This window comes from Paramormyrops kingsleyae, chromosome 22 (assembly GCF_048594095.1).
Source record: "Paramormyrops kingsleyae isolate MSU_618 chromosome 22, PKINGS_0.4, whole genome shotgun sequence".
Classification (NCBI taxonomy): domain Eukaryota; kingdom Metazoa; phylum Chordata; class Actinopteri; order Osteoglossiformes; family Mormyridae; genus Paramormyrops; species Paramormyrops kingsleyae.
This window is the reverse complement of record NC_132818.1, coordinates 6,762,841-6,781,437: the sequence shown is the minus strand read 5'-3', so window position 1 is coordinate 6,781,437 and position 18,597 is coordinate 6,762,841. Positions and strand designations below refer to the sequence as shown.

At 45.6% G+C, this 18,597-nt stretch overlaps 2 protein-coding genes across 4 annotated transcripts; both read left to right on the top strand.

Annotated features, from left to right (window-relative positions):
* Positions 1-6,303: 6,303 nt before the first annotated feature.
* Positions 6,304-11,759, top strand: LOC111843206 (glycerophosphodiester phosphodiesterase 1-like). Its single transcript, XM_023810580.2, has 6 exons — positions 6,304-7,436; positions 8,544-8,719; positions 9,348-9,453; positions 9,894-9,986; positions 10,128-10,339; positions 10,886-11,759. The coding sequence occupies exons 1-6, from the start codon at positions 7,173-7,175 to the stop codon at positions 11,031-11,033; spliced, it is 999 nt and encodes a 332-aa protein (XP_023666348.1). The 5' UTR covers positions 6,304-7,172; the 3' UTR covers positions 11,034-11,759.
* Positions 11,760-13,212: 1,453 nt separating this feature from the next.
* LOC111843304 (MAPK regulated corepressor interacting protein 2-like) lies at positions 13,213-18,041 on the top strand. 3 transcript variants are annotated; one of them, XM_023810785.2, is made up of 6 exons: positions 13,213-13,503; positions 13,653-13,766; positions 13,927-13,996; positions 14,919-15,040; positions 16,624-16,725; positions 17,683-18,041. In XM_023810785.2, the coding sequence occupies exons 2-6, from the start codon at positions 13,712-13,714 to the stop codon at positions 17,751-17,753; spliced, it is 420 nt and encodes a 139-aa protein (XP_023666553.1). In that variant the 5' UTR covers positions 13,213-13,503; positions 13,653-13,711; the 3' UTR covers positions 17,754-18,041. The 3 variants fall into 3 exon arrangements, with proteins under 3 accessions (XP_023666553.1, XP_023666552.1, XP_023666554.1); XM_023810784.2 differs by having other exon boundaries at positions 13,214-13,766; XM_023810786.2 differs by lacking the exons at positions 13,213-13,503; positions 13,653-13,766; positions 13,927-13,996 and adding an exon at positions 14,389-14,720 and having other exon boundaries at positions 14,872-15,040.
* The last annotated feature ends 556 nt before the right edge of the window (positions 18,042-18,597 follow it).

Sequence of the window (18,597 nt, the reverse complement as noted above, 5' to 3'; positions counted from 1 at the left end):
TCTGTTCTTATTGCTGTTTTTTTTTTCCATATTTCTTACACCAAAAACCCGTTTTTGTTGTTTATGTTTTATTTTTTGCTTTTTTGAAGTAAAATGGTAATTTTGTGGTTCTGGTCGAAACACAGGAACAGAAGACTCACAATCCATGAAAAGCTGGCTACTGAATTTCATGAACACAAGTTGATGTATCTAGAGGAGCATAAAATGAAAATTCAGTAAAATCCAGGAATCATGAGCGGCACCTTTACAACGTGCAGCAATATTCGAAAACTGTAACTGGGGAGTGCATATACCTTGGACATTAATGGAAGACCAGTTCTTGCGAGTCCTGTATTCCTCAGCATCTGGGATAGAGGGACGTTCTATGGGAATTTGGGTTCCGTCGATGCAGCCCGTGACTCCTGGAAAGTTCCCATATTCATTGAATTGTACCTTGTAATTAACTTGGGCTGCAGCATCTGCGAAGTTGTACCGTCTCCTCATTACACGAATGGCCCTGCATACTCTGTGAACGACTTTACACACTGTTGGTTCACTGACCCCACATACATCCCCAGTTTCTGTGAAAGGTGCCTCACGCCAAAAAACGTAAAGTTATGAGCACCTGCAGACTAACTGGAACAGGCTGTCCTCTTTGGGTCACAGACGAAAGACTGGGTTCCAAAAGAGAAATGATCTCCACAGCATTTACTTTATGCATTCGAAAACGATCTCGAAAACTGATTTCATCGAAAAATTGCAGTGTGTTACTTCTGTCAACAAGAATTTGTCTTGCAGGTGGTATTCGTTGATCATCGACATACTAAGTAATCCATGTGTCTTCTTCAGCAAACAACATTAATTTGAAGTTAAACCTGCCTGCTGGGAGGTTTTTTTTAAACCTCAATTTATGCCTGGACTACCTCTAATCATCCTTCAGGAAACAAGCTTAGTTTAGTCAGGAATAGGCTTAGTCTAGTACTGTTTTATACCTTAACTGAGAAAGCAGATTTCTGTTAGTCTGCATTAAAAGGCTGTTTAAATCTAGGACTAGCTTTAATCTCTGTCTGGGAAACCGCCCCTATATTAAGAACCATGGATTTTAATAAATTATATTTTGGTAAACCATATCCACGTTTGGTTTCCCTTTATATTGCCGAGCCAAAAGGAGTCTTGGTTGGGTAATATATTGGTGAGCCACTCACGCGGTTATTTCTTGCAAAATGATCTTCTAATGCGCAAATGGCTACCCTTTAGTGGTGAAGAGAGAGCTGGTCCAGTGTATCAGGTTGTGGTGCCGGTTGAATTTAGGGATCTTGTTTTAAAGGCTGCTCATGGTGAGCTGTCTGGTCACCTAGGAGTATGAGCGGGTAATGCGCCACTATTACTGGCCTTGTTTGAGATGGGATGTAGCCTATTTTATTAAGACTTGACATACCTGTCAATTAACTGGAAAGCCGAATCAGGTTATTAAACCGGCCCCCTTGTATCCGATACCATCTGTTGGCAAACCTTTTGAATACTTAATTGTAGACTGTGTGGGTCCATTGTATCCCTCGAAGTCTGGGTTTGTCTACTGCCCGTTATGTGTCAGTGTACCCCCTACCCAGCAGCATATCCCTTGAGGACTATTACCACCAAGTCTGTAGTAAAGGCATTGTCACAATTTATTTCCATCTCCGGCATACCGAAGATTCTTCAGACAGATAGGGGTTTAAGGAGGTTGTACGTCAGTTAGGTGTTGTGCATCAGCAAAGCACTGCTCATCACGCTCAAAGTCAGGGGGCCCTAGAACGTTGGCACCAGACTTTGAAGTCATTGCTCCATGCCTATTGCACTGAATTGAGCAGGGACTGGGAGGAAGGTGTTCCCCCGGCTCCCCCGTAGGACTGTCATCGGTCTGTGAGGTGGTACAGTCTCCTAGCATGGCGGCAGCATGCCGTGAGGAGGATGTTTGCGCTCCTGACGCCTCCATTTTCCAGCCTCACCTTCAGAACTCCGAGATGTTGCCCGATTTGGGGGCTCTCCTCTGCCGTTCGCCTGAGGAGAAGTGTGAGCAGTGGAAACATCTGGTTTTTGAGTTTCCTGCATTGTTTGGTGATGTTCCAACACGCATCCATGTTATGATGTTCTGCATGTACAGAGGTCCTTATAGGGCCTCTGTCTTTAAGGGGGGAGGTGTTAAGGGCCTGCCCATCACTGCCTCCTGTTGGGCTGTTTTGTGTTGCAGGGTGGAACATTGACACAGGTGATGTTGGTCATCTAATTCATAAGGAACTACCTGGCTGGGGTTTGATGTTCCATCTCTCCAGTTTTCAGCACGCGTCATTTATCATCGCTATGGACTTTAATAAATTAGATTTTGACAGCTTTGAAGTGCACACATAGTCAGACCTGCCTGTTTCATAGTGACGATTAAAGGGATTGTTAGGTAAGTATAACCAACCCAGCTGCAAGGCTAGACCAATGTACTCCAAAAAAAAGAAAAGGAAATAAGGCGACAGATTTCTGTACTGGGAGAGAAAAACAGCGACAGTGCTTCTGTGCAGGATTTATTCATCATCAATGTCTCAATCACTTCTCAAACTTAATAGCTTAATACAAAAAAAAACCGCAATATATCGGCAAACCAGTATATAAATATTGTAATACTGTTATAGATATGTAAACATTAATTAAATTTCAATTATTCTCATGAAAAGATTACAATAACCCTGTGGTGTATTCCACAACACATGTTCACAGTTCAAATGAGAAAACAGATACATTTATATAGTAGGGATGTGCAAAAAAATAGATCCGTCGATATATCCCGATATTTCCTTTCATGATATACTATATTGATTTCTAGCTCCAAAAATCGATATTTCCGAGGGGGAGAATCATGCAAAATACAGCCAGACGTTTTGGGATTTCCTACAACTACAATCTCAACTCCTGTAGATGTCGCTGTACGGCTAGGTACTCTGAATTACCGCTTGGCATTTCTGGCAGAGTGAAATCGCAAAACATGGCAGACCGAGGGCTTGTCATTGGAGCGGCCCCTTCAACCTATAAAGCCAAACTCCCATCCACCTCGCCTTGCGCTAAAAAAAATACAGAATCGGTAGTGCATTCTATTTGTCAGGATTTGCACCCCTATAGCGTGGTAGAAAACGCCAGCATTGGGTACATGGTCAACACCCTGGAGCCGCGCAATGCGATCCCAACTCGCAAACACATCACAGAGGTAGCTGTGCCCAGAATGTACGAGGAGGTAACGCAAGTTAAAAAATTAAGTTAAACAAAATCTCTTCTCTTATGTGTGATTGCTGGACTTCGCGAGCCACTGAATCTTATGTTAAGATCATGTCGCACCACATACATGAGGATTGGCAACTCATTTCCCATGTTTTGCAGACGAGGACAATGCATGAGAGCCATACTGGCGCTAACATCACCGAGCTGCTGAAAGGGGCAGTGGAGGAATGGGACATAAAAGGCAAGGGCTCTGCCATGGTAACAGACAATGCGACAAACATGACCACTGCAGCTGGCCAATATGCTGCGCTTTAAATGCTTTGCTCACACACTGAATTTAGCTTCACAGCCTGCGCTAAAGCTACCATCAGTCGCCCGATTGCTGGGAAAGATTCGAAGAATAAGCAGCTTTTTCAAACGCTGCACCACAGCCAGCCATTTACTGCGGGAAAAACAAAAAGTTGCTGAACTTGCCTCAACGCAAATTGCTCAGTGACATTGTTACCAGGTAGAATGGTGCACATGACTTGCTGGAGCGCTTTTTAGAACAACAGCCAGCAATCCATGCCGCCCTCCTCTCAGCTGAAGTGAGGAAGACAGAGGAGATCTGCACACTCAGCCAGTCAGACGTGACAGCTGCTGAAGAAGCTGTCACTGCCATGAAGCCAATGAAGCCAGCTACACTGGTTATGTCGGAAGAGACCACCACAACACTACCAGTTTCAGCTCCACTCCATGCCCAGCTGATCCATGATCTACAAGACAGCCCAAATGATTCCAACTTCGTAAAGGAAATCAAATCTGCCATATGCCAGGATCTTAACAAGAGGTACTTGGACGAACAAGAGACTATGTAGCCTCAGCTGTAGATCCAAGGTTTAAGGTCCTGCCTTCCTCACAGAGGACCAGCGCCAAGACACGTATGCTAGAATTATTTCAGAAGCTGCAAGGAGCGAGGAGACACTACAGATAAGATAAACAACTAAAATATGTAACTACTGTGAACATTTTACATTCTATAAACATTTTAAATTTCCATCCATTTAAGAATCATCAATATTTAAAAATCATAAATACTGGTGAATGATAGACAAATATGACAAGTCTGGTCAATTTAATTCAATTGGCATTTGGATTCTATATTTACTAATTCTCTAAAGCTAATATTGATGCATTGCTGTTTCGCAGCAGAGTGAGACAGGAGTGGAGACTGAAGAGACAGAAACTGATATAAAAGACATGGACGGCAATCATGGTCCTCGGCAAGAAGATATCTCTACAGTACCATCTAAGAGATCCAGGCATTCCTGCTCTCTAGCTGACCTGCTTGGTCAAACATATGCTGCAGGTTAGATTGATAACACTTTAAAGGTCACTGGAAAAAAAGAATTTCCATTATGTTTCATCATAAACGTGTCTGAAAAATGTGTTAAGTCGGCTTTAAAAAATTGCGATTCACTAGCAGCCTGTGATGAAAGAGTGTCGGACAAAGTCACTCAGTGCCTGATGCTGTAAACAAATAATGTGTTTATACTGATATTTTATTGTGACATTTCTGATACTGATTTATTGTGCTGTCCTACTCTGCCACAGGATCGACAGAGAAATTGAAAACTGCAGAGGACCAGGCAAAGGAGGAGATGGCAAGATGTAGAGAGGAAGCTCCCTTGTCTCTCAGTGTCAGTGCACTGGACTGGTGGAAAGCACATGAAAGCCAGTACCCTCTCTCGTCACACATTGCAGAGAGATACCTGTGTATCCCAGGAACTAGTGTCTCCTCTGAGCGAGTTCTCTCTCCCGCGGGGGACATTATTACAGCTCAGAGGAGTGCACTCACGCCAGACCATCCTCATCAAGTTCTATTCCTTAACAAAAATTACAAGATACAAGATATAATTTTTTTAATTCTATTCCTTAACAAAAATTAGAAGTCAAAATAGGTCTACCATTGTATCCATGTTGTTTTTGTATCCATGTTTATTTTTAAAGTATAGTGGACACATGCAAACAACATTTGAGTTGGTTTACAGTATTTTTACAGTTTATTAACATCATACTGATGTCTGTTTTATTTTCTTTATAACAACAGTTTTTCCTCCTACATCAGGCTGTTCACTCAGGATAAGGAGTGTCTGTGTGCATATGCACTTTATTTTTTATATGTTCACATTTCAGCTCAGTCCTCTACATGCACCACACAAGCCTTAGATAACTGACTGGGCACTTTAATTTCTTATTTTCAATCTTATGCACTTTATTTTAATGTTTTTGGTGTCCACTAGTTCAATGTGTTAAAATGCAAAGACGATAAAGTTAAAATTCAATTATGTTATGTTGTTTTGGCTGAATTATTAATGTAATGTGATTCATTAAGACCACCCAGATCGTACACAGCAACTTGTATTTCAGCTCTATTTTTACATTTTCAGTGAACTGTAGAATATCTCAATATATCGCAATATGCATAGCATCACAATATATCGTAATATAATCGCATCGTGACCCATGTATCGTGATACGTATCGTATCGTGAGGTGCTTGCAAATAACCACCCCTAAGATATAGACCGATATGGGGCTGCGTTTCTTTCTCGCACTGACCCATTCACAAAGGATAAAATAAACATACACTAGAGACAGCACAACCAATGAGGCATACAAAAAAAAACAAATATAAGTTTGCATGTTATTAATGAATAAACCCACTTATTTAAAGGCCTAACTAACCATGCTATATAGAGACGGATGGCTTGTTACCGCTAACTTACCGAACAAAAAGATATATTTTTAGCTTTAAACCACAACTCGGAACAAATTAATAAAGCGATATAATAAATGGGGATGGTATTCACATCTGATATTGGGTATATGTGACTATTAAACCCAGATATTTACTAACCTGTGTTGGGAGAGAAAAACAGCACGCGTTTAAGCGACAGTGCTTCCGTGCAGGATTCATGATGAATTTCCTGGGCGGGATTATTGCTCTACCCAACACTCGTGGTCCAGCGCCCCCTAGCGGAAGGGAGTCTGAACTAATACACGTATGAATGTGGATAAACAAGGATCGAGGAGGAAAAAGGAGAAAGGAAATAAAAAAAAATATATATATACACACACATAGATACATATACACCAATTATGGGGTAACTGATTTTCATCCTGTTACATAAGCGTACATTGTTAAGTATTAATGAAGGCGTGACGGGATCGGCATGAGAAGCCGGTCTACAGGCTGTTATTTTAGCAAAATTATTTGCAAATGTATGTGGAGAGCTGTGTGACTGTATCTCAGACCGCGTGTATGTAGTTAGATTTGTAAAAGTGTAAAAGAATGTGTAAATGCGTACTGAGATTTGCAAATGTGTATAGGAATGTGTTACCTAATATGTACAGGAATTCGTGTGTGTAAACCTGTAAAAGAATCTATGAATATAAACGAGATTCGTACGTGTGCGGGAAAATCTGTAAATGCGTACTTAGCTATTTATGGCTGAAAAGTCTAAATATTTTGCTCCAAGAGCTGTAAATGCAAACAAGTCATTCGTTACAACTCAGGCGGATCTTAGTCTTTTGTGATTCTTGCTACGCTTCTGCCGGCCTGGCAGATCTGCAAATGCGTGTGGAGATCTGTCTGTGCCCGGAGGTTTTGAGGGCTTGAACATCGTCAGGGTATAAGACTTTTTACAGCCATACAACTCTCCATACACATTCGCAAATAATTTTGCTACAATAACGCCCCCCATACCGGTCATTTGGGATACAGTCGCTGTGAAACAGGTGTTGCGCCCCTGTGTCAGAGCGGACTGACTCCGGATCGTCCAGCGTCTGACCAATCGCAGCGCTCCGCCTCCGGTTCCGTCACAGCGCCGTTCCGGACGCCGGTACCGGGAGCTGCTGATCCGGGAGCGCCGAAACGCAGTCGGCGGCTTTCCGCCATACACAGCTGTAAATATGCTTCAGATCGGAGACGAGCTATCCTGCTTCTCCGTGGTGTTCGTACTGACTCTGTTCGCATCCAGGAGCGCCGTTTGCTCATCCCTTTTCACCGCATCGCTCTACGTTTTCCTGGTGATTTTCCGCTACCCGCAAGTTCCGGCTGACAGGGCGAAGCAGGTGCTACGGCCGACCAGGCTCGGCAGCGGCGGCGTGTCGGTGGTGGCGCACCGAGGAGCGGGACACGATGCTCCTGAGAACACCCTTGCAGCGATCCGGGAGGTGAGTGAAGGACAAGGGTACAGCCAGATGTCAAAGATGGATCTGTGGACAGTTTCCACAAAAGCACAGTAATGCCCGTCGTGATCGTCAGCTCTGTCGCTCCATCGCTATGACATTGTGTAGAATGTCCATCTTCTGCTACAGAATGTAGGAAATCTCATTATCTTATATCTACGGCACTGCATCGCACACCGGCTAATTTACGACGACTAATTTGTGGCTTGTGGTTTTAAACCGTGCTACTGTAGTTTTCCATTTCTTCACAAATTGCCGTGTAAAACTTAGCACCAGGTTGTCATTTTACTGCATTTGGAGTCCCTCACACCCCAACCCTCGCCTTGCACTGGTTCGGTGCCATCATTCACAGCTAGGTGCAGGCTAACGCTGCCCAAAACCTGAAATTCGCATGCAAGAAGATCACTTGGATTCAAATAACTGCAAGGTTTTGGTGTGCAGTTACAATTAATCACTTCATAAGTGTAGCCTTGGTGGGAGAGGTTACATAGGAGAACAAGGTGCGCCTTTAAGGCACGCGGCGCAGACTGAAGATGCTGCAGACCAGAGGAGGTACCCGGCAGGCAAGATGATAGATCTGATCTGTGGAGTTTCTCACGGCAGATAACATTTATTTTCACAGCTGATCGGATGTTACTGGATGGCTCAGCTTAAATACCTTCCCCACAGGTACAGCAGCAGGACACTGACACTTACTGCCGTTAAGCTCATATTCAAAAAACACCACAATGTCTGATGACCAGCGATATGAGTGACGGCCACGGGATCTAGTGGACAAGCGCGCCCTCTATTGGTCATCACATAGCATGGGTGAACAGGAAGACGGGAGTAGCAGAGAAGCAGAGGGTCAAAAGCGAGGTGAAGATAGAGCGTCCGGGCTGCTCAGAGTGGACAGGGAGGAGTAGAGCAGCATCGCCTTTTATTTCTGAAGGGAAAACAGAGATGAAAGGAAATACATACAGAAGTTTGATGCAGACAGGAAGCATGAAATCTGAAATTGCCTTGGACTGCGTGGCCATTTTGTTATGGTGTCTCCTGCATTTGTATTTTTCCTGGTTTGCCTTCACCTCTGTCTCCCTCGCACCTCCCCAGGCCCGTCTGAACGGCGCCACCGGGGTGGAGCTGGACCTGGAGTTCACAGCCGATGGCGTCCCCGTGGTGATGCGCGACGAGACCGTCGACCGCACCACCAACGGCTCGGGTCTGCTCAGCGTGCTGCGCTTCTCTGAGGTCAGCAGGCTGGACGCCTCTGCCAAGCACAGACTCAGGTGAGCGGAGGGAGGAGGGAATGTGCTTCATAGCCATCCTACTGCCAGCTTTGCTGTAGCTGTCGTGATCAGTCTGAATAGTCTGTAAGCTACGGAAATTTCCGGAAACAGAGCGATATTCCTGCTATATGTGATGCAGACAGAAAGAATGCAGAAATATTCCAGAAAGCGAGCAGATGAGCCTGTAATACAGGATTTTGGCACAAAAGAACGTTAACAAATTTGTAGTGGGCAGTGAGCAGTGTATGGCTCACCAGGTTAGGACACTATGTCTGTAATCGGAAGGCTGTTGGGTTAAATCCCAGGGTCAGCAAAGATGATGTCACCATTTCACCCCTGAGCAAGGCCCTTAACCCCAATTGCTTCAACACTGGCTTGGCTCTGTTCTCACAAAAAATGTATGTCGCTTTGTATTAAAGGGTCTGCCAAGTAAATAAAATGTACTGTCTTCAAATTTGTTGGTTTTGCTGTTGTGAAGATGCTAACCTTTTTATATATAGAGACACCTGTTAATAGATGCTGCCAGAGGCGAGTGAAGAGTTTTAAGGGTTTAAATCAGAATAAATGGGGCCACAAGTACATAAAAGAAAAAAAAACAAATGTTTGTGTGGTTTTTGGAAACAACCAGGGAGCGATTCCACGGAGAGAGGGTCCCAACTCTGCAGGAAGCCGTTAAGGAATGTATCAGGCAGCAGCTGACCGTCTTCTTTGACGTCAAAGGTCACCCTGATGAGGTACGGGCTGCAGGCACCAAGGCCTGTGGCCAGGCAGTACCGGCACATCAGTGTCGCTCCAGGTCGGAGGGCCGCCTTTCAGGTTGACACACCCCTTTCTGGACTTACTAGGGACTCAAAAGTGGCTTCACTCCCCCAGTGGGCCACAGGAACGACGGCAAATATGTGAAGCAGCACGGCTGCTCAGACCGTGAAAGGAATCCGTACCCACAATGCACTGTGCCCCGCCCAGTGCCACCATCTGTGTAATGCAGCTGTTGACAAACATGAGGCTTCAAAGACAGACGCACGCGCCCCCGGCCACAAATGTGTGCCGAGAATGATTTCGCCTAAATGATTTGACTAAAGCTAGCAGGTCTGACAATGAATGAAGCTGACGATCGGGGTTCCGCTTTGACAGCCATGCTAACAAGCTGCGTTTCTCACACCCATCACTGCAGGCCGTCGCTGTCCTGAGAGAGATGTACAGAACCAACCCGGTTCTCTACAACAGCAGCATTGTCTGCTCTTTTGAACCCAAAGTCATTTACAAGGTACAGTTCTGGTCACTGGGGGGCACTTCTGAGGCACGAGGTCATCATATACAATCAGTTCTTGTTCCCCTGCAGTGGCGCAGTGTGCAAGTTTTCAGACATTCATGTGATTCCGTACCCACCTGTCCTCTCCGGACCCAGATGCGGCAGGCTGACCCGGAGGTGGTGACGGCGCTGACCCACCGGCCGTGGAGGCTGAGCCAGCAGGAGGACGGCACGCCACGCTTCTCCGCGTCGTGGAAGTACCACTGGCTGCAGCTGCTGGACGTGCTGCTGGACTGGGCTCACCATCACCTGCTGTGGGACCTCTGTGGCGTGTCAGCCTTCCTGGTGCACCGGAGCGTCATCTCCCCGTGCGTGTGCACATTCAGGCTTGCATTCACGCTCATGCTAAAGCTCGCACTCATACTCACAGTCGCTCTCACATTTCACGCTCGTACTCATACTCATACTCGCGCTCACACCCATGCTTGGACTCGTACTCACATTCACACTTGCACTCATACTCGCATTCAGCACTTGCTCACACTCACACTTGTGCTCACACCAACAGCTAACCCATCCTACCCAGCGTTTCTGGTATTACAGCCAATCCCTCACTCTGAACCCTGACAGTTGCTTTTGTCCAAAGCAGCAGCCTGTAATTAAGAATCCTGAACTGTCCCAGTAAACATACTCATGGCTGCAGCAGGTGTGTCCTTAACCACTGTGTCTACCTAGTACACCCAGAACGGCACCATATATTCATTCCCACAGCCCTGTGATTGTGACCCAGACAGCTGCTTATTAATATCAGGGGGAGGCTTGTGCTGTTGCGCTGAACCTCTTTGATGAATCGTAGATGTGACATTGTGACCTGACGTGACTCCGCCCGCATTCCTCCTCACCTCTGCCCTCAGGGACTATGTGAAGTACTGGGCCGAGCGCGGAGTGGAGCTCATTGGCTGGACCGTCAACACAGCCGTGGAGAAGCAGTACTACCAGGACGTGCTGAACGCCAGCTACCTCACTGACAGCCTCAGGGAGGACTGTGAAGCTGCCTACTGAAGATCAGCATGCGGAAGGCAGGAGGATGAGGCCCGGAGAGTGGGGGGGAGGGGTTAACATGCACACACATACATTACCCAGAATGCTCTGCCTCACATACACACACAAACACACATTACCCAGAATGCTCTGCCTCACATACATACACACAAACACACATTACCCAGAATGCTCTGCCTCACATACACACACACACAAACACACATTACCCAGAATGCTCTGCCTCACATACATACACACACAAACACACATTACCCAGAATGCTCTGCCTCACACACACTCTGCTCCCCCCACATCAGGATTACAGGCCCACACAACTCCGCGGCCCGAGACGCTCAGGCTCACCCTTCATCACCTCCGTTAGTCCCAGTGCAGGTGCTCCACCATAACTGCAGATACACAGCAAATGAGAGTCAGGTGCTGTTCACAGAGGCTCCCACCTTACATCAGGATGCAGGAAATAAAAGCCTGCAGCAATAAGAGTAAGAAATTCCTCAGGCTTCTTCGGCGACCCTGTGTTTGCTGGAGAAAACGCCCACCAGTCTCTCCTAAGCCAACCTAACACATACTGTGCATTTCACAAATGGAAATGTCCTACTTTTCAGCTGGATTGCAGGAAAAATAAACGTTTGGAATACACTTAAAAAAAATTAAACATGGTGAAATGTGTCTTAAACAGGGTATGTTTTAAACTATTCTTAATATTAAATAACTTTTTTAAAATTATGTTTGACTGTTTCCTGTACACCTTACTATTGAATTAAGTGAACATTGACCACGACTAAACGTCGTAAATCCCGACATTTCTTTGAAAGTACAAGGCTATAGTGACGTCACATCTTGTAACATACTACAAATATTTAACCCTGCATTGAAGTCGGGTCGGAAAGGTCGTGAATGCGAATAGAGAGCACATGAAAGTCTACGAAGTCGTATTTACCAGTGGGGATTTTCTTTACGCCCCGAGTTGGGGGCGTGTCATTACAACAACTGTGGAAAGCTTCAGTGTGAAAGGCAAATTATTTTGAGAGTAATAAATTTTGTGTAGCGTGACACTGCAAAACTGAATCGTTTTGAATGTTGATGAGATTGTTATTAAATGGTGTACTGTGGGGAAAAAAGATTTTTGTCTCAATATTTGATATGTAGCCTAACTGGTCAGCTAGGCCACCTGCAACTGTGAAAAGTTCAGTTAGCGCTACAAATCTGTTTTGGCGTTGAATGCAGAACAAATCCCTTAAGAAGCCATAGACCATAATTGTAAATTTACTAAAATATTGACACTGACAGTGCATTTTATGAATGAATCTATGTTGAAGCTTGATTTTTTTTTTTTTTTTACAAAAAAATGCTTGATGTTTGATAGTCTTGGTATGAAAACCTTTCGCTCCAAGCATGTGTTTGCATGTCGATAAGGGCAAAAACAACGCAATTTCGGGGATTTTGTAACCTCAACACAAATCAGATTTTAAATCACTGTCAAATTATTGTCCATTCGTTTAATTGGGGCTTATTAGAGAACCTAAATAACAACAACTAATGTGACCATTCAACAGTGCCATTGTAGGTATTTCATTAAAGAAACAACTAAGCACTGTGTTACAGAAATCAGTAGGCTACACAGTAACCGAGAACCGCAGCCGCCGTGTCGGGTGACTGAGTTCTGCTGTTCTGGTTAAATATCATCAAGCAAGCTAAGAATCAGCCCGAAAGTCCTTTCCTTACGCCCTCCGTATCTGCTGCTGTGTAGTAAATGGTGCCCATACATCCTCTTTTTCTGGGACCTAGAAACGCCTGAAATGTCCGGGATTTCGCTTGTTTAATTGAGACATCTTTCTACTGCCGCACTGCTTTTTGTGCGTATTCGCGTTGCTTTGACGCCTCGCATTGCGCCCTGCCCCCGTCTCCTCTTTTTTTGCAATACAAACATAAGGTCACTTACTTTTACGCAACTTAGCAGGGACTCGCTAGACTCTTACAGATTTTTTTTCGAGTTTATATCTAGGGCAAATGAATGAAAGAGAAACTGTGCCCGGGGTTAATAATACTGATTGCTAGTGATAACAAAGTGGCCCAGGAGGCACCTGAGCGCAGGCTGGCGGGGGTCTGCAGGCGAAAGGGCAGCGGGCCCGCCGGCCGCCGTTTCCCCTTTAAGTGTATGGAGGTGTGTGCGCGCGTCAGCGGCGAAGTGTCTGTGGGACCCGACTGCGCTCCCGTTACACTATAACTTCCACATCGCCCAAAGTTACACCTTAGCACCGATCGTCCGGGGACGGACCTGTGTCGCATGCAGGTTACACGGCCATCTACATGATTAATTTACGACGGAAGTTGCCAGCCAAGCTGATCCGGACGGACGGTGCTACTTCGGCTTCACGACAGAGGGAGTTACTGATCTGCTGTCGCTGATGACTGAAGTTTAACATACGGATCGCTTTTTATTGCGGTTCTGCTGCAATTTAACGGAAAGGTGTTACAACCCGTTACGATTTTTTTCGTCATTTTGAATGACTGTGAAGAAGAAATAGACAGAGCTGGATAACCATTTCGACTTTTTAAATACAAATTACGGTTTCTTTTCTCCCTATCTGATCGTTTTGCTGTTCTGATTTTGATCAGTTGGAATTTCGTACTCTCCTGTGTGATATTGGCCAGTGCCGGGGTACATCGTAAAGCGCATGATGTACACGATAACCAGAGGTCCCAGCAAATTTGTTACGCAGCGAAGAACAGGTATGTCTTTGTCACCTTTATGAAACTGTCTTGCTTGTTATTACTTAACAGCAAAAACAACTACCTATTAACTGTCCACCTGCGAGAGGATTGTAACTGCCCCGTGCGCAGGGTGACAAAACACATGCGATCCGCTGTATTCCTCTGCAAACGCACACAGGTCCCACGCAGCAGATCGACAGCAAACTCAACGAGGCTAAGATCAAATCAGGCGCTTGGGCTTTGACAAAGTAAGTGCCCTCGACGTGCGGACAGCAGACGTGCCGCTTTGGGTTGGAGATTAAAGCGATCTTACACCCCCAGTGCGCCTGTGACAGTGTCGATCTTGACCCCGAAGTCACATGTCTTGCTATTGCATAGCAGCGGAGTTTCGCGTGGAAAGTTTAAAGAGCACGATCCCGGAGAGATTTCCTAAACGCCCGGTGACGGGACGTTTTCGGCCTTTTTACATGGTCTTGAAATCCAAGGGTGACCTTGTAGTGAAGCAAGGTTACGGGAACAGTAAAGTGTGCTTGGTCGGTAGACGTCTGACTGGCCATCCCCACGTAACTAGTTAACTCGCCGTATTTCGGGAGAGATCACATGGTTAGAATTCTTCGCATGGATACTAGACACATAATAATGTACCTACTACAAAGTTTTAGTTAAAGCCGTCGTATTCACTAATCTATCACGTGTCTCTGCTTTATATATTCTACTAACGTCGTTAACTAACTACATCGTTCTGCTCGTGTAGCTATATCACCGATATTAATTTGCTGTGGTGCGGAACATTAAACCATCAGATTTAAATTTATTGTGTATTGAATTCACCTGCAGTAATTTTATAACCCGAAGTGTTTAACCAATCAGGTTTTCTGTCCGCATTACAGTGACCACGGCGAGTTTCATGCGGGCTTAAGGTTTCATATAAAGATGCATCAAACTTAGATAGCTTTGTGTATATAAGCAAACGTAAGACAAATGGTTAATGGACATCTGAACATCTTCTACATAAATTATAATATTTCTATATGAAATACAAGAATCCATTCTGGCTTTCAGATATATCTGTTGCAGTTAATCTTAATAATGCTCAGGACATAACATTTGTGTGCGTATATAGGTAATGTGCAGTCACAGCTTTGCCCCTTCACCTCCCGCGTGCCGCAGCTCTCCGCCAACCAAGCCGGTGTTCCAGCCCCTGAACGGGAAGCGGCACCTCCGCGCGGCGGCGCAGCAGCACGAGGGCTTCACGGCGGCGCACGAGGAGAACGTCAAGTTCGTCAACGAAGGTGGGCGCCGCCCCCGCGTGCCGGGGAAGGGGGGAGGGGCTTCTCGTGTAATACTGGCTCTGCAGGTTAGTTAGCTGCACCTGTGATCAGTGATATCGCAGCTGGGCCCTTGAGCAAGGCCCTTAACCCCGATTGCTCCAAGGACCGTCTGATCTTGCTTTCTCAACCGCGTGTTGCTTTGCATAAATGTCTGCTGAATAAATGTCACTTATTTACTTGGATTGCACAACTTAAAGATTCTCAGCTTACATTCAGCTCTTGCCTTTTGAAATACTTAATGAATATATACACTTTCAATTAAAACACTACCAATGTGTACCTTTGAGGTTCTGCCAGTTATACCCTTAGCTGTAATTAAAGGTACCTATGGGAAACATTGTACCTTTGGGTACAAAACTGTGCCAAGGCTGTACCCTTTTTTCTGAGAGTGTAGGTGACACACTGCTGCTCACATCCCTAGAGTTACGTGTTTGTAGCACAGTTGAGTATTATTCATGTCACCCAGTGTCACAGCAGCTACGGAGTAGGGGGCAGGGTGGTTTGCACTACTCATACTCCTCTGTGATCAGGGCTTGCATGTCTGTCCACCCCCCCAGGTGTAAGTGTAGGGAGTTTGCATGTTCTCTCTGTGTCATTGTGGGGTTTCCTATGGGTCCTCTGCCCCCCCCCCCCCCCCAATCCAAAAACATGCTGAGGTGAATTGGAGTTACCAGACTGACTGTAGGTGTGAATGTGCCCTGTGATCAGGTGGCACCCCATCCTGGGTTATTCCCTGTCTGGTGCCCATAGGCTCTGGGCCCCCATAACCCTGCATAGGACAAGCAGGTACAGAAAACAGATGGATGCCCCTTTAAGAAGCATATTAAAGAAAATTTATACATGCCTCTTTTCAGACTTGCTCTTTGCCAATATTCAGTCAGGGCATTTTAGGACAACAGACAGTCTGAAATAGCCAAACTGAGTAGATTGGGGAGGCGGGACAATTAAATCAAGTCTGAGGGCAACAGGAACGCAAACATACCCTTTGGTAGCGTGGTGGAGACGCACATCATTGTTGCGTTTGGCCTTTCTAACGTCAAACACAGAGACACCTTTGATGTCAGCAGTCTGTATGAAGCAAAGCACACTTTGATAGCCTGGACTTGTGAAATATGCCCTAATGGACTCTAATCGTGCTCAGATCACCGATGGCTCTCTGCCCACAATACAGAGGGACAACAGTTGTAGGTCAAAGGTCATGCAATGTGAGGTGGATTCTCCACAACAGCCTTCCTCAGAAATTTGCACGAAAGGCCAGAGAGCGGCACCAGTTTTGTTCCGAGACCTTCCAGCTTTGGAGCTAGACTATAAAGGACCATTTGGCCCTGCAGTACTAAAGGAACCTGCACCTGGTAGCTAAGACAAGACTAATTATGGTTTGTCACTATGAAATTCCTACCCCAATATAAGTCTCGCTCCTTTAATGGGCTGCAGAACTTCCTAGGAGTCTGTCTTAGGGAAAGTGTCTAAGTGTTGGGTGCATGTCTTTACCAAACCCAATACAGTCACATGACCATGTCCGCCTTGCCCCACCCCTCCCCCAGCCTGGCAGGAAGTAAAACAGCAGCTGAGAGAGAGCAACCAATCAGAGCAAGGCCAGGGGCCGGTGCAGTACTCGGAGAAGACCCCCAACCCCAGCATGAAGAGTGAGTGGCTGCTTTTCTCCCTCTCATCCTCAGCTCTCCACCTCCTGCCCCTGCGCCCCCATTTCCCTCCATCTGTGCTCATTTTATTCTTGTTTCTTCTTCCTCTGCCCCCCATCATTGACGTTGGCCATGATGTCACTAAAATCACAATCCACACTCTCCCAAGGTTCTGAGCTGACAGTCGTTAGTAAGTTAGGTTTCCTTATAACTTACAGAATACTGCAGGCTGTTACTCTCACCCCTGTTTTCACAACCCTGATACTGGCCTCCAACTTTCTCTTGATCCTGACTGACCAAGGTGCTGATGCTAATCTTAACAAACCTCGACATAACCCTTTGTTTGCCCTTATCTGTGATTAGAGTGAAGGTCATGAGTGACATGGAAGGTTTAGAGGCACTGTGCGCAAAAAAAATTAATAAAAAATCCGCATCAGTCACCAAGTCCAGGAAGCCGTCTTCTATTAGCAAGGCAGCCCTGAGGCAAAGATACAAGCAAAGAAAACACAATTTGGCTAATTATCAGACAAAGAGCCTTCAGTGCTGATTGAGTAAATCACAGGACACGGGACAGTCCTGCTTAAGATAAAAGGTAAAACGAGGCCTGTGCATGGAGCACACAAACAACACCTAGGGAATGATGCTTCTGTTCTATGCAGACAAAGGAAACTCAATAGAAGCATTTAGCAGAACTTGCATCCTCAGGGAACCCAAGACGTCAGTCTGAAATTCCGGCTGCTTGGTCACACCTCGGGGAACAGAACACCCTCTTCGAGTTCCTCAGCCATCCACTCTCACTTGCTACACCCATCTCTATTTCCTCCTCTTGGTCTCACTCTCAGGGCTGTCTGCTTCCTTTCAGAAACGGCGAGAGGGTTCAGCGCGTCTCCCTTTAACCGACTTCGGTGACCAGAGTGGCTAACTCTGCACGTTTTTTTTCCTTTTCATTTTGTCAATTAGACTTTGTGCCTATCGATCTAGAGGAGTGGTGGGCACAGCGATTCCTGGCCAACATTGTCAACCTGGCGTGAAAGAGGGCTGATGTGGAAAGGTGACACCCGATGGCCACTAGAGGGCGTGCAGACGCACCTTTCTCAAACCTGCCACGTTGAGCAACAGCAGCTGTTGGGAAGTTTAGAAGAGCTCTGTCACGCCTGCCCCCCTGCCAGGCCCTGGCTGTCTGAACTCTGACCCTTAGGTTACAGCTCCTGCGGGAACCAACAGCCAACTGGCATCCGGCCAAACTGTCCTTAACTGTGCTGAGAATAAATGTGTATTACTGAGAGAATCATTTTTAAAAGTAAACGCTATTTTCAAAAGCCCCCTTGATTTTTTTTCCCCCGCTAGCAGATCAGATGTACAGTTTGTTCCATGTAACCTTTCTTGTTTTTTTTTTTTTTTAAATCATTACATAAAACCAGCAGCAGCAAACAATGCGTCACACTATTAGTAGCTATTTAAAGTTTATATTCTGTAGTAATCTGATGCTTCTGGGTCAAGGCTGGCCAACGAGTTGCACGTTAATTACACACGATCTGCTCTTCTCAGTATCCACCACTGTCCAGACTGTCAACAAACGGTTATATCTGCTACAAATCCGCACATCAAACACTAGCTTTACACACTCCTCGCTTGTCATGAGGGCTTTCCAGCTTCTATGTGGACACAAATGTTTGTCAGTTAATCACTCTCCTGATCTCCTGCTTTTCCCAATAAGACTCAGGATTTTTCAGTGTACCTAAATGTTTTGCCATTTTTGATACAAATAGAACTTAAATATTTCCTGTTGCCCTTGTTCTTCAAAGTTGACATTAATCGTGGTGATGAAACTGATTAGCTCTCCTCTCTATGAAACGCATCCCATGCCCGCTCCGG